The 15,645-nt window shown below is 42.3% G+C and overlaps 2 protein-coding genes across 7 annotated transcripts in view; one reads left to right on the top strand and one right to left on the bottom strand.

The window, feature by feature from the left end:
• Positions 1-289, top strand: part of rfc5 (replication factor C (activator 1) 5) — a 72,462-nt gene extending 72,173 nt beyond the window's left edge. For all 3 annotated transcript variants that reach the window (XM_038791099.1, XM_038791107.1, XM_038791117.1), the window contains one exon: positions 128-289. In XM_038791099.1, the coding sequence (XP_038647027.1) occupies positions 128-224 (97 nt within the window). In that variant the 3' untranslated portion in view covers positions 225-289. The remainder of the gene's footprint in view (positions 1-127) is intronic.
• A 5,570-nt stretch (positions 290-5,859) lies between these two features.
• The window catches only part of wsb2 (WD repeat and SOCS box containing 2), a 32,350-nt gene continuing 22,564 nt past the window's right edge, over positions 5,860-15,645 (bottom strand). For all 4 annotated transcript variants that reach the window (XM_038791060.1, XM_038791076.1, XM_038791066.1 and 1 more), the window contains 3 exons: positions 15,019-15,132; positions 7,693-7,800; positions 5,860-7,377 (listed from right to left, as the gene is read on the bottom strand). In XM_038791060.1, coding sequence (XP_038646988.1) covers positions 7,215-7,377; positions 7,693-7,800; positions 15,019-15,132 — 385 coding nt within the window. In that variant the 3' untranslated portion in view covers positions 5,860-7,214. The remainder of the gene's footprint in view (positions 7,378-7,692; positions 7,801-15,018; positions 15,133-15,645) is intronic.

The following is a 15,645-nucleotide window of genomic DNA, read 5'->3' as shown; positions in this document are numbered from 1 at the left end:
GGGAGCCAAACAATATTTGAGGAACACACTGTGGATAGCCTTTTCAAGTTACATAGTTAATTTGAGTGAAAAGAAACAAAAACTCTCAACAGTGGAATTAACTTGACTTCTTACTTTACTTTCATAGGTACAGGCTGGCTTCAGGAACTAGTGAGAAAATTCAAATGAGCTCACTTATTGCTGCATTTCAGGTTGCCCGTGATATGGTTGTTGCTGAAGCCTAGTGAGTTTGTTATCTATATGAAAAATGTAATGGTTTGATTAAAGTTAATTTTTTCTTGTTTGGAAACAGAGGCTCTCTTTATGTTTTGTCCAACATTGTTGAAACTGAATTTTTTTAGCACAAAGCAACAAATTGTAATCATGACAGATACTGTAATTAAGACAAGAATTCAGAAACAGAACTCGACTTGCATTCATGCACGTTTCCATGGAACCGAGGGAACGCAGAACTCTGCACTGAGCATAAGCCACAAGATTCACTCCAGTGGGCATTAACCATTGGTTTGAAAATTGATCAACATTTCCAGAACATTTTAAGCTGCTTTTGAGGTGGCACAGTGGACCGTGGTTAGCACTGCTGCATCATGGCGCCGAGGATCCGGGTTTGATCCTGGCCGCGGGTCACTGTCAGTGTGTAGCTTGCACATTTTCCCAGTGTCTGCGTGGATCTCACCACCGCAACCCAAAGATGTGCAGGGTATGTGGATTGGACAGGCTAAATTGCCCCTTAATTCGGAAAAAAAATAAGCTGCTTTCCCAAACTACTCCTGTTGTAGCTACCAAATAATTGGAAGATTTGTGATGGCCCTGGTATTCTCACGTCAAGAAACCACCTCTTGTACTTCAGCTTTCTGTTTATTTTTCCCCCAGTGGGTCTCACTTCAAATAGGCCAATAATGTGCCAATATTTAAAATTTTAATATTCTAAATTAGAATTTTGTTATTCATCAATTTTTAAAAATTATACTTGCAGCAGCCATAGAGAAAATGCAATTGATTCTGTTTCCACACTGAGCTTTGCGTATTAAACAAGTGCCACCTAATGGACATTTTACAATGTTATTTTGAGTTTGAGTTGTAGGAAATATATGGTCAGAACATATGATAGCCAACTTAATACAAGGTCGTAATTGACAGGAAGAATCCGTTTTTTAATTTGTTACTCAAATCTCAAGTCTGTTTTTTACAAAGTAATGCAATTGTCTATTTTCATGATACACAGTGGTTTGTTGCTGGCATTATTGACTTAACAAGATTAAACTGATTTACAATTTTTTATTGTCACAAGTAGGCTTACATTAACACTGCAATGAAGTTGCTGTGAAAAGCCCCGAGTCGCCACAGTTCAGCGCCTGTTCACATACACAGAGGGAGAATTCAGAATGTCCAAATTACCTTACAGCACATCTTTAAGGACTTGTGGGAGGAACCTGGAGCACCCGGAGGAAACCCACGCAGACACAGGAAGAATGTGCAGACTCCGCACAGACAGTGACCCAAGCTGGGAATCGAACCTGGGATGCTGGCACTGTAAAGCAAGTGTTACCCACTGTGCACCATCACGGTTCACTTTGGTGGTGACACGTCGACACAGTGGTTAACACTGCTGCCTCACAGCACCAGGGGTCTTGATTCAAATACAGTCTCGGGTGGAATTTGCACATTCTCCCATTGTCTGATTTTCTGAATGGGTTTCCTCCCACAGTTCAAGGATGTGCAGATGTGCAGTTAGATAATTAGCCATGATCAATTCACGGGGCTGCGGGGGATAGGGTGAGAGAGTAGGCCTAGTTCCTGTGCCCTTTTGGAGGGTTGGTGCAGATTCAATGGGCGGAATGGCCTCATTCTGCACTGTAGGGATTCCGTGGCAGTATCTATTTGCATTTATATAGCAGCTTTAATCTAGTAAATCATCCCAAGGCACTTCAAAAATACGGTAAACAGAACTTGAAAGAGAAACATGGGGTGAAATTCTCTGATAATGGGGCTATGTCCCCACGGGCATGAATCACTCTGGACTTTTTTCTAGAAAGTCCGGAGTGATTCTCCATTTTGAAGGGTGCGTGCAGGGCCCCGGAATAGTCCACGCAGCTCTGACTGCCGATATGGGGCCCTGCACTGCTGGCTGCGGGTCCACGCAACATGGTGGACCCACACAGCGGGCTGACTCCCACAATATAGGCCCCCCCCCCAGATCGCACGTGCCTGCCGATTGTTGGCTCACGATTGCGAGCCTGGCCGTCCTGGAGGCCGCCCCCCCCCACCAGAGCAGCCGCGCCGGGTGGAACCATGACTGAACCACGCCGGCGGGAACTCGGCCAGTTGCCAGCGGAGAATCGCTGCGGGGGCCTCTTTCAATGGCCCCCAACCGGTGCCGCGTCGACCGCGCAACTGCCGACGATTCTCGGGTCCGCAGAGAATCGCCGAGAAGGCATCAGATCTGATCGCGGATCTGACGCCCTGTTCTCCGGCCCAGCGCAATTGCGGTGCGGAGGCTCGGAGAATCCCGCCCATGATATTTGGAGAAATAACTAAAAGCTTGGTCAAATAAGTCATTTTAAGGAGTTCCTAAAAGGAGATTAGAAGGGAATTATCGAGCTTTGGTATTCAACAATTAAAGCCAGAATTGGTGAAGTGCGATATGAGGGTTTTAGAGCTGAAGTAAATTAGAGAAGCGAGGTTGAGGAATGATTTTAAAACCAGGCTGGGAATTTTAAAATTGCTTAATTGGGAGTCGGTGTAGTTTAGCGAGAGGGGTTGATAGGTGAACGGGACTTGGAGAGCAGAGCTTCAGATAGCAAGTTTACACAAGGGGTAGGCCGGCCAGGATTATGTTTCTTATCTCTAGGTTTAGCTGTTCAAAGGCACGAAGCGGTTTGTCAGCAGCAGATGAATCGTGGCGGGAGCAGTGTCAGGTGCTGTTATGAGGTGGAAATGGGCAATCTCAGTGATGACACAGATGTAGTATTGTTAAGTTTGCAATTCTCTAAAGCACAGAGGCATCTTGATTTTTTTCTATCTTCACATATGAAATTGGCAAAGTTTAGTTAAACAATCAAAATGTAAACTGCCATATCCCATCAAATCTTTAGGTAATTTGTAAAGAAATGACTTCTATAGATAAACCTGCTACAGTACTGCTGATAAACACAGTTAAAAGTAAAGTTTATGCTCAATAGATTTATAGCAGAAAAAAATATTAAATATTCAGATTTTGCAGCAAGGTAGCATAGTGGTTAGCACAGTTGCTTCACAGCTCTTAAGGTCCCAGGTTCGAATCCAAGCTTGGGTCACTGTGCGGAGTCTGCACATTCTCCCCGTGTCTGCGTGGGTCTCCTCCAGGTGCTCCAGATTCCCCCCACAAGTCCCGAAAGACATGCTGTTAGGTAATTTGAATATTCTGAATTCTCCTTCTGTGTACCTGAACAGATGCCGGAATGTGGTGACCAGGGGGTTTTCACAGCAACTTCATTGCAGTGTTAATGTAATCCTACTTGTGACAATACAGATTATTAGGTTAGATTATGAATCATTGAAGAGTTTATCTTTTTTAAATATTGTCTAAAGAAAAATTTCTCTACAAGATTGGAGCTCAGGTTCCTAACGTATGGCACAAGGCAGAGACCTAATTAAGCTATGACTGCAGACATCATGAAATCTCTCTAATGCAACATTAATCAGTAATAGTTTCAAAAAAATCTGCCACCTGAATGATAAATCCTCATTTTGTCCAAAATGTTTGAGGAAAATTATTTTTTTTTAAAAATACTGCTGTAATTCTCATGTTCAAACAGAATAAGTTTCATTGGGTGCGATTCAGCGGACTCTAAATCTGCTGAACTGTTCAGCAAGGTGTTTCTCGATGGCTGAAGCTTTGAGAAACCCGGCTATTCAGTGGAACTTTGCTGTTCTTTTTTGTCTCTGGTAGATTCTCTCTGCCGAGGCTGTACTTAGATTTACTGCTGACCGGCTTTGGGGCGCCATTTTGATCAGCAGCTCCGATCTCCTTCCACAACCCCCCCATGTTTTTAATCCTCACACACCCCAACCTCAGGGAAGTTGCTAGGAAGACCCCCTTTCCAGGTGGCAACGCCCCCTGGGTCTGACTCCTGGCAGTGTCAACTTGGTAGTAGCTGGGTGCCACCCTGTTCTGCTCACAACCACCCAGGGGGTCTCAAATGGCCTGGGAGATCCACCCAGGTGCCGTCACGGCTGGTCCACATTTGTGTGGACCAGTACAAAACGGCACCCTAGTGAATAAAAGCAAATTACGGCGGATGCTGGAATTTGAAACGAAAGGGAAAACACTGGAAAATCTCAGCAAGTCTGGCAGCATCTGTAGGGAGAGAAAAGAGCTAACGTTTCGAGTCCGATGACTCTTTGTCAAAGCACCCTAGTGAGGTGTCTCAGGTGTGGTCGCTGAGTTCAGGGCAGCAGGTGAATCCAGTGTTCAGGTATTTAAATGTGCCTCCGGGCTCATTTTAAATATTCAGATTTGGATTTTTAAATGTGTCACTGGGCTCATTTAAATATTCAGATCTGGATCTTGCCCAGCGAAGGTGAGATTCAATTGCACCGGGTGGAGGAGTCTGGTGACTCTCACGGGGAGCCCAATCTGGGGCCCGTGCATGATTCACCCATTGTGCCCTGATCCATATCTGGCCCTTGATGCCACACAGCAGAGACATGGACACCCAGGAGATATTGATCCAGTGGCCAGTTTGTCGTACAGGTCTTTTGCTATACCGCCTTCATCCGTGAAGATCGCCAAGCCAGTGCCTGTAATGTGTGTATGTTGATGGAATCAACACTGACAGCTTCGCCAGAAGTTTTTCATTCAAATCTAAATTAATTTTCACCTGAAGAATAGTTTTTGAATAGCTTGTGAATAACATTTGTATAAATTTTTACTGCTCTTTTGCCACACTTGAATTCCATCATTTCATCTCGCAAACCGTAACTGGTAGAGTGACGTAGGGATCAGTATTACAATCTCTACTATTTTTGATCAATACTCAGTGACTTGGATGAAAGGATTGTAGGCAAATTTGCCAATGAAACAAAGGTAGCAAAGCCAGTCAAGTGGGCAAAAAAAAATTGGCAGATGGAATATAATTTGAAAAATGTGAACTTGTCCACTTTTGGCAGGAAAAGTAAATCAGAAAAATGCAGAATACTGTCCTTGGAGATGGATCTGAAGTTAGCATGCATGTACAGTAAATAATGAAGGCAAATGGAATTTTAGCTTTTATTGCAAGAGGGATGGAAATGTAGGGATGTTTTCTACATGGTACTGGTGCAAACACCTCAAGAGAAGTTCACCGATTGTTCCTGCAATGGTTGTCTTATTTGCAAAGTTTGAGTAGTTTGGGCCTACCATATACTCATTGGAGTTTAGAGGAATCGGAGGTAAGCCTAAGATTGGGAGGGGGCTTGATAATGTAGATGCGCAGATGTTTCCTCTCAGAGGAATCCAGAGGGTACAGGTTAAAAATAATGGTAAATAAAAGTAATACCGAGTAAAAATGTATTTTTGATGGTTATTAGCTTTTGAAAGACTGGGTTAAAGATATTTTTGATTGGATGAGAGTTGAGGGTTATGAATGACAGACAGAAATGTGTAGTTAAGGCCACAATCAACTCAACCATGATTTTATTGAATGGCAGAGCAGGTTCCAGAGGCAAACTTCTATTGCTTCAGAGATATGGGCACTGCTTGAGGTGAAAAGAGCAGTGATGTTCGTATCCTGGGCAACGTAAATTGGTTGAGCAAAGAACCCCCCACATCTTGCTTGGCCTTCACTGGCAACTGGGAAATTTGGCGAAACCTCAAAAATATGCAGCCAACATCAAAAGCAACTTTAAATTGTTTTATTTCTAAAAGTTAGACCACAGTACTGAAAATATATTCTATTTTTTTTTAAATATCATGAAAATAAACAGGCTTGTACAAATTATCAAACCTTCTCCAGTGGCGATATTTTGCACTTGTTAAATCTAATTGGAGGTATAAAACATTTTGGTGCAGTGACAAGACTTAATTGTATGGAGTTAAATAGTTGTACGTGATTTCTTAACCCAAAATGTGACAACCCTTCCATTCCATGAAAATCTCATCATTGATCATAGCTAACCTGCAAAATCCATTGATACAAAAAAAATGCACACAGACCTAATAGCATTGTACCATTGTTAATTTTGTTCAGAATTTTGCTTGCATCTCCACATTTGCCAGTTCTTATCATTTTTTGTTTGGTTGACATTTGTTTAATTTTTAAAACATTTTTTATAAAAATCTTGTCACTTGCAATTCTTCACTGGATTTAAACCTAGTGCATGTGAAAAATTAGAAGGCAGACTAGCCCAGAGGTGGCATAGGTACAATGAGCCAAAGAGTATTTGCTTCTGTACTGTAAAATTTGGATTCTAGGGCAAGAAAAATTACTAATCCACAGAGAAAAAGGTGTAAAGTTACAAAGGGACGGTACGAAAATACAAACCGGAAGGAACGTTAACCAAATCCCAAACAATGTTTAAAAATGAAGTGTGGTTACAGCTTGCAGTTAAGAGATTTCAATTGGAGAAGAATTTAAAAGATAAATCTAGAATATTCTTTTAACCAACTGCCAAGATAAGGTACAAATTAGTAAAAGGAAAACTTTAATTTTTTCAGACCAATGAACACATTTAGAGATTTGATTAGTGAAGATAAATTATTTAAAGGAACAATTATGACCATAGTTAGTGTCTTTTGAGATGGATGGATAAAATGAACCTCCTTGTGCAATTCTGAACCACATAATTGTTGTGAATACATGATTGGTTTTCGAAGTATACTGGAGACAAGGTGGCACAACATTTGTGGATTTTGTTTCTCTAAATAATTGGAAGTTTCAATAACAAAAACATTTCAATCTTCAGCCTGATTTTTGAACACATTCATGGTGTCCTACCTTGATCATTCATATGACTCTTTACAAAGTAGAATGTTCCAGAGGTTTGCAAAAGATTGATTGCTCCAGATGGCTCAATTTCTAATTGAACATATGCTAAGCAACTTACAGAAAATGTGCACGGCTCTTTTGTTTTTTTAAATCACAACAAATCAAAAATACTCATTCAAATAAATCTTGGTAAAAAAAATATTAATTGTCTGATATTATTGATAAGATTTTCCTCCCATCCTGTTACATTGCACTTCCAGGGGCAAACTAGAACTTCTTGTAAACCAAAAACTCTTTTATTTTCTTTGGAATGGGCAAGAGCATAACTTGGTGGGTCGTCATCACACGGCGCAGAGCGTTGCGACAAACGTCTTGCAGAGTTGGCAGCACCCTAGATATTGTCCAGAACTTAACATGACCATCTCTTGTCCTGGAACAGTAAGGAGGGAAAAATGCAAGTTGAAAAATAGTTTGTATAAATACATATAATGAAGAATCTGCAGAGAATATATTCTAATAATTTTTCAGCCATTTTCCTCTAGAATTCACTGCCATTATAGATGAATGTCTGTGGTTGTTCTTCTACTCAACTGCTATCAGCATCTTCCAATAGGACAGCTAAGATTTGGGTCTCACCAATGACACCATTTTGGTTATACAATTGATCAATATACTGTTCAAAAATACACACTAAAATCCTACAGATCAACAGCTAAACCCTTTCATAATATCAAGCCTCACTTACCCTGTTGCCAATACGCTACCATGTGGAGAGAATGTACAACAGAGCCCATTGGTCAGAGGAGCAACATAGATTGGCCTTTGTAAATCCAAGCACCAAATTCTCAGCAACCTAGGAACAAAAATGATTTTAATTAAAAGTTATGATCTGCAGATTTCATATTGAACAAAGAACAGATTTGCCTTTAACCCAAGTAGCACAAACAACGGCAGGTTAGGTGGACGCCATGAGTAAATTGGCAATGCAAAACTTATCTAAAAAAACTACAAATTATCAGATTTAATGATAGAAGCCCAACTTGCAGAACCTGAAATTATATTATTACTGAAGATGTCACACCTGTTGAATGAAGTTCTACAGTACTGGTTCTTTTGTTATTCACCTTAAATCAGCTAAAGACAATATAAGGAAAATTTCCCTTGGTCAGTTAGTGGGATTTGATTTGATTTATTATTGTCATATGTATTTGTATACAGTGAAAAGTATTGTTTCTTGCATGCTGTACAAACAATGCATATCGTACATAGGGAAGGAAAGAGAGACTTCAGAATATAATGTTACAGTTACAGCAAGGTGTAGAGAAAAGATCAACTTAATACGAGATAGGTCCATTCAAAAGTCTGATGGCAGTAGGGAAGAAGCCGTTCTCGAGTCGGTTAGTACGTGACCTCAAACTTCGGTATCTTTTTCCTGATGGAAGAAGGTGGAAGAGAGTAAGAAGGTGGAAGAGAGTATGTCTGAGGTGCGTGGGGTCCTTAATTATGCTGACTGCCTTCCCGAGGCAGCAGGAATTGCAGACAGAGTCAATGGATGGGAGGCTGGTTTGCATGATGGATTGAGCTACATTCACGACCTTTTGTAGTTTCCTGCGGTCTTGGGCAGAGCAGGCTCCATACCAAGCTGTGATACAACCATAAAGAATGCTTTCTATGGTGCATCTGTAGAAGTTGGTGAGAGTCGTAGGTGACATGCCAAAATTCCTTAGTCTTCTGAGAAAGTAGAGTCATTGGTGGGCTTTCTTAACTATAGTGTCAGCATGGGGGGATCAGGATAGGTTGTTGGTGATCTGGACACCAAAAAACCTGAAGCTGTTTACCCTTTCTACTTTGTTCCCATTGATGTAGACAGGGCCATGTTCTCCACTACACTTCCTGATGTTGATGACAATCTCCTTCATTTTGTTGACATTGAGGGAGAGATTATTTTGTTGTACCAGTTCACCAGATTCTCATCTCATTCCTGTATTCTGTCTCGTCATTGTTCTAAATCAGACTGTGGTGTCTACTGTGGTGTCATCAGCAAATTTGAAAATCGAGTTGGAGGGGAATTTGGCCACACAGTCATAGGTATATAAGGAGTATAGTAGGGGGCTGAGGACACAGCCTCGTGGGGCACTGTGTTGAGGATGATCGTGGAAGATGTGTTGTTGCTTATCCTTACTGATGGTGGCCTGTGGGTTAGAAATTTTAGGATCCAGTCGAAGAGGGAGGAACCGAGGCCAAGGAGTCTGACGTAGGAGTCTGACATGGGTGTCTTTGTTATCTAAGTGTTCCAGGGTAGAATGCAGGGCCATGGAGATGGTGTCTGCGTGGACGTGTTGCAGCAGAAAGTGGAGAACGTAAAGAGGCAGATTGATTCAACCGTGGCTTTCAAAGGGGTATTGGATAATCTGAAGAGAAAATAATTGCGAGGTTACAGAGAAATGATGAGGAAGTGGCACGAACAGCTGTTCTTGTGGCAAGTAGGCATAGACACAGGGCTGAATGGCCTCCTTTTGTACTTGGGCCTGAATAGCAAAAATAGTTGCAGAGTTGTGAATCCGAAGTCCCACCCGTGAACCCTGCTCCTGCCATTTCACATGGGGGGAGGGGGGAAGAGAGAGAGAAAGAGAACGGGGCAGATTCTAAATAACACATCCATGGTCACAGCTACCTTCGTCAGATCTGACTTCCGCTTGTGGTATGTCTGTAACATGACTTATGCACTTGAGACCCGGTGGACCTGGTAGAGGGTCTAAACTTACCAATTTTTTTTTTTTTTTTTTGGAGAGGCAGTGTACCCTTTGGATATTCTCCCAGGACACTTTTGGGAGCAGTCAGATACTCCATGCTCTTGTTAAAGGTAGACATGAATGTATGTAAAATGTGCGTTAAAATAGTTGGATCAGTCAAAAGGCTTTAATCCTATCCTGCTTACCAAAAGTGCTTGCTATTTCACTGTCTGCTGATATAAGCCTGAGGGCTACCATTATAGGTTAATGTTACATGACTTATTTCAAGGGGCGGCACATGGCACAGTGGTTAGCACTGCTGTTGACACACTGAGGACCCGGGTTCGAATCCCAGCCCTGGGTCACTGTCCGTGCAGAGTTTGCACATTCTCCCCATGTCTGCATGGATTTCACCCCCACAACCCAAAGATGTGCAGATTATGTAGATTGGCCAAGCTAAATTGCCCCTTAATTGGGTATTCTAAATTTAAGAAAAAGTAAATGACTGATTTCAAAAACTGTCATCACAATGGGGGCCTGATAGTTCACAGTTTGATTAACAGTTACAAGAGCTTACAAGTCTTTGAAGTGGGACCATGGATATAAATGCTCATTTTTAATAGGGATGAAAGGAAGTAAAATGGTGTTAATTAGATAGTTTTCATTAAAACAGTGCGTTGATCATTTAATACTCAAACTTTATTTAATCTCAGCATGGGTCCGGAGGTTTGTCCATAGTGGTTACTGGGTGAATTGGCCTGGTGGAAATAAGGGCAATGGGTAGTATGCAGGGTCCATGGACTAGCATGAGCTGATACTAAGTCAGCATAGTGGGCTATATGGATCAGTGGGTGGGTGGGGGGGGGGGGGGGGGGGGGGGGGGGGGCGGCATGGAGGGTATGAGGTGGCAAGGGTTAGCATAGAAAGAGAAACGTGTGAAGGGCGAGTTTGGGTGTGCTGTTTTTTTGTTTTGTTATTCAAAATAATTTCAAAGTGGGAGAGCCTTTTGCACCGTCCATGTCAGCAGCCTCCAAACTCTTTCCGGCACACAAAACATCTAGTTCTTTGTTAATAACTATCTTACTGGTCAAAATGAACATGTGGAAAGATAACTAATGAACTATAATGCAAATGATGACAGATAATTTAATTCTCCTGGAACTAGCTCCAATGTGACTGTCCTAGAGTACAACTTACGACCAACTGCCAGTTCTGTGGAGTCACATGGTAGATCTCCGTCCCCACCTGCTGGTCGGAGGTCGTACATAAAACTATATACATTACTATGCATATCACCACATCCCCCTTTGGAAATGGGAATGTTTAACAAATATAACTGCTTTACAAAAAAGGTTATGCAGAATAATTGTGAGCATGTTACATGTACAAGTCTGACTGCTTTATAAAACATGATATGCATAACAATTTCAAACTTGTCCCTTGTACACAGTTCATTACACGTTCAGTCTTTCAAGTTAACGACACCTTCTTGTTGGTGTCCTGAACCTTGAACGAATAAGTGATCTTGTTTAATCTTTTGAAAGACTGTTTTACTGGCTGGTCTTGGAGTCACCAACTCTTTCAGCCTTTTGAAGTGAAGCTTCCTCCCCGCGTGTTCTTGGATATTGGCCTTATGAGGCCACTAAGACCACTAAGATGAGTGGTAAAGCGAAAAGTGCAGAGGATACTGGAAGTCTGCAGAGGGATTTGGATAGGTTAAGTGAATGGGCTCGGGTCTGGCAGATGGAATACAATGTTGACAAATGTGAGGTTATCCATTTTGGTAGGAATAACAGCAAACGGGATTATTATTTAAACGATAAAATATTAAAGCATGCCGCTGTTCAGAGAGACTTGGGTGTGCTAGTGCATGAGTCACAGAAGGTTGGTCTACAAGTGCAACAGGTGATTAAGAAGGCAAATGGAATTTTGTCCTTCATTGCTAGAGGGATGGAGTTTAAGACTAGGGAGGTTATGTTGCAATTGTATAAGGTGTTAGTGCGGCCACACCTGGAGTATTGTGTTCAGTTTTGGTCTCCTTACTTGAGAAAGGACGTACTGGCGCTGGAGGGTGTGCAGAGGAGATTCACTAGGTTAATCCCAGAGCTGAAGGGGTTGGATTATGAGGAGAGGTTGAGTAGACTGGGACTGTACTCGTTGGAATTTAGAAGGATGAGGGGGGATCTTATAGAAACATTTAAAATTATGAAGGGAATAGATAGGATAGATGCGGGCAGGTTGTTTCCACTGGCGGGTGACAGCAGAACTAGGGGGCATAGCCTCAAAATAAGGGGAAGTAGATTTAGAACTGAGTTTAGGAGGAACTTCTTCACCCAAAGGGTTGTGAATCTATGGAATTCCTTGCCCAGTGAAGCAGTTGAGGCTCCTTCATTACATGTTTTTAAGGTAAAGATAGATAGTTTTTTGAAGAATAAAGGGATTAAGGGTTATGGTGTTCGGGCCGGAAAGTGGAGCTGAGTCCACAAAAGATCAGCCATGATCTCATTGAATGGCGGAGCAGGCTCGAGGGGCCAGATGGCCTACTCCTGCTCCTAGTTCTTATGTTCTTATTGCCGATGCTCATGTCTTCACTGTCACAGCTGCTACCCAATCGACCAACTGTGTCCTCGACTCTTCGCTTACCCTTCCTTCTCTTTTTTATAATCAGCTCTTTCCGTCTCCTTTTCTTAGCTTCATCTGTGAAATTGGTGCAGTTCACACACACATCTGCCTGTGCACCTAGAGCGTCATTCTTGCCAAGGGATTAGCTGTTTCTGGATCTCTTGCTGCAATAGCTGCTTTTGGATCATCTGTTTTGTAGCCGTTTCTGGACCGGCTGCTGTAATTGCTGTCTCTTGGTCTTCTGCTGTGAAAGCTGCTCCTGGCTCCTCTGCCACAATAGCTGATTCTGGATTGAGGAGTTTTGGTTGATCCTGGTGCTGGCACTCAAAGGCTATACTGCATGCCCATCAACTGGTGAGGCATTTAATGTTGGCATACTTTTGGAATCTTTTGAAGATGCAGGCTTGTGACTTCAGGAATGATCTGCAAACACTCGCATTCCGGTCTCTTAGCTGGATCAATGTCCTCAACATTAGGCATTACTTCTTCACTTTGTGTTTTATTCTCAATTATGCTTTGTCTGTTGTTGTAGAACCGCACGAAAATGTATCCATCTGTTCTTGCTGCATGTTTTTTGATGGACTGGCCTCGAGTATTTGGGAATCTACTGCAGGAACTTATGCCTCTGCTTGATCCTCATGGTTATGTTTTTTCCTTTCTACAAGTTGATTTGGCATCCTGTGCATCCTATCATTTGTGCTCCATCAAAACAGAAAAAAAATCTGACTCATCAGGTTGGGACTTCATTGTGTATATCTTGATCATGAGCAAACAAACTCCAGAGTAAAACTCATTGGCTGCCCTTGACCTGAAAATCTCACCTGTCTTGCAAATGCTTTAGGATGGGCTCATTATGCTCCTGTATGATGTCACTGACACAATCCACATTCTTGAAGATGGTTAACCAGAATTCGGGAGTCCCTATTGGCTCCTCCATCTGGTTTATCTTCTTTCACCTTGACTTTTGCTTTCATCTCATCGGATAACTGCGCCACTTCATCTTGTTGCCATTTGTAATCATCCTCTATAGTACTGTCTGGAATGTACAGCTGCTCAACAAGGTTCAGTGCCTCGCACGCTTGCACTCCTATGATGGACCCCTGTTCCGTGTCCACACTGGAAAATGTTATGGTGTGACTTCTGTTGTGTACCGATGCTTTGAGCTCACATGCGTCCCAACGTCGCAATCTCCTTCCCATTCTAGTCTCTCAGCAGTCTTGTTTGATTGACGCCCCTCAGTTTGACTCACGGCCTGTTCAAATCTGACAAACTGATGAGGTTGGCCCTCATTCCAGTGTTGAGCTTGCATTTAATTAAAGTGCCATTGATTATCAATGGAATTGTCTGTCTGGCTTCCATGGAGTCGCGATCACGATCACTGCTGCTGCATCTTCTTCACTGTGCATATTCGGACTCATTGTGTCCTCAGTCGAAATCACATGAACTGATCTGATTTGGTCCCCAGTTGGACGTGAAGAACATTACCTCGCAAAATGATTTGTTCTGCCACACTTGGAACACACCTTCCCAAAAGCTGGACATTGTCGTGGCCCATGGACATTGTTGATTGCCGCATCAGTAGCACAAAATGGCGGATCTGTTCATCCATTTTAAATGGCCACCCACACTGGAACCACGTTTCTTATTGGAATGAGTCACTAAGCTCATCGAATTGAAGCTCTTCTCTCAATAGCCTCTCACGTACATAATCATTCGATACCCAAATACTATCTGATCACAGATCAGTTGACGACTTTAACTGAAATTGCATGACTGCGCCTTCAACTGAAAGTCGGTTAGAAAACCTTCAAAAGATTCTCCTGCCTTCTGAGTACACGTCATGCTCGAACATTTCATTTTTCTTCAGGGAAGGTATTGCTTCGCTGTCAGTTCGAAGGTATTATACATTTCGATGGCTTGAGGACTTGCTACCATGAGCAGCAACGTAATACATCTCTCGTCAGGCCGTGTCTGCAGGCCAAGGGCTGTAGCGTAGAGTTTGAATTGCTGCTTAAAAACAGCAATTCTCTCTCCACTACCCGTGACTTGAAGCTGGTAGGTTCCTTCAGACCTTCCATCTCTAACCTCAGTCTTTCTGGGCATTGATTTTCAGTTTACCAGGTAGGTGGAAGAATTTTATTTTTTCTTTCTTCGGTCTGTTTCATCCCATCTTCTCTGTAGTTATCTTCAATTGCTTTCCACGCTTGGTACCATATTATGTTCTGTGTTGTGGCCATGGTAAAGATGCACACAGAACATTAGTTCTTTGACTAGCAAGATAACAAAATTAACATGTGGAAAGATAACTAACGAACTATAATACAAACGGTGACCAATAATTGAATTCTGGAGCTACTTCTTACGCGACTGTCCTCTAGTGCAACTTACTACCAACTGCCGGTTCTGTGGAGTCACATGGTACATATCTGTCCCCACCTGTTGGTCGGAGGTCATACATCCAGCTATATACATTGCTATGCATATCACCACAGTGGCCATGGCATCCATAGTCACCTATCCCGCTAGAACAAAAGTCCCAACTTCCAGGCTCCCAGGTTGGGTTAATGGGGCCACAAATTGTCTCAACTCTGCCCTTTTAGATCCAGGAGCAAAAATTCAGGCTTCAATGATCAGATTGTGTCCTTAATAAAAATTACATATACATCTCTTTTAAATAAAAACAATCCTCCCATTTAAGAGGGCACGTTTGATCTCACCCATCATCTGCTACCGAGGTAACATTTAGTCCGTCCTGGGAAAAGGAGACTGCTCGTACAAATCCAGTACTGAAAACATCATTAACATCCAGAGCTGCAAAGGTGGTACAATGCCTGCAATACAGGAGCTTTATGTTAACAAAACTTGTTCTGACTTATAACCAAGGACTTTATCTAATTTAGTGATGTATTTTCATTTTTAAAAAAACAAAACAATTTCTTCCCTAATTCATGGGGATGGAGGCTGCGTCCCAAAGCAGAAATCCAGCTTGTTCGCTCCAATTGGGCATCAGCTGTTGGGAGACAGGAAATCCACTTGAAGATTCTGGGAGCCCTGAATACAGGAAGGTAAGTGAAGTACCAGATAGTGCTTTCAGCACTCCCTGGAATGGCCAGTCACGGATTCTCTAGGCGGTGGATGGGCCTATCAATGTGGCCACTAAGAGTCAACCATGTTACTATGAATCTGGTGCCAAACCAGGTAAGGATTGCAGATTTCCTTCCCTAAAAGGGCACTAGTGAACCAGATGGGCTTTTAAGACCATCATTTCATCGTCACCATTAGACTTTTCATTCCAGATTTTTACTGAATTCAAATTCAAACTGCACTGGTGGGATTTAAACCCA

The sequence above is a fragment of the Scyliorhinus canicula genome, chromosome 1, assembly GCF_902713615.1.
Source record: "Scyliorhinus canicula chromosome 1, sScyCan1.1, whole genome shotgun sequence".
In the NCBI taxonomy this organism is placed as follows: domain Eukaryota; kingdom Metazoa; phylum Chordata; class Chondrichthyes; order Carcharhiniformes; family Scyliorhinidae; genus Scyliorhinus; species Scyliorhinus canicula.
The sequence above is the reverse complement of the archived record's forward strand: the minus strand, read 5'-3'. Positions and strand labels throughout refer to the sequence as shown.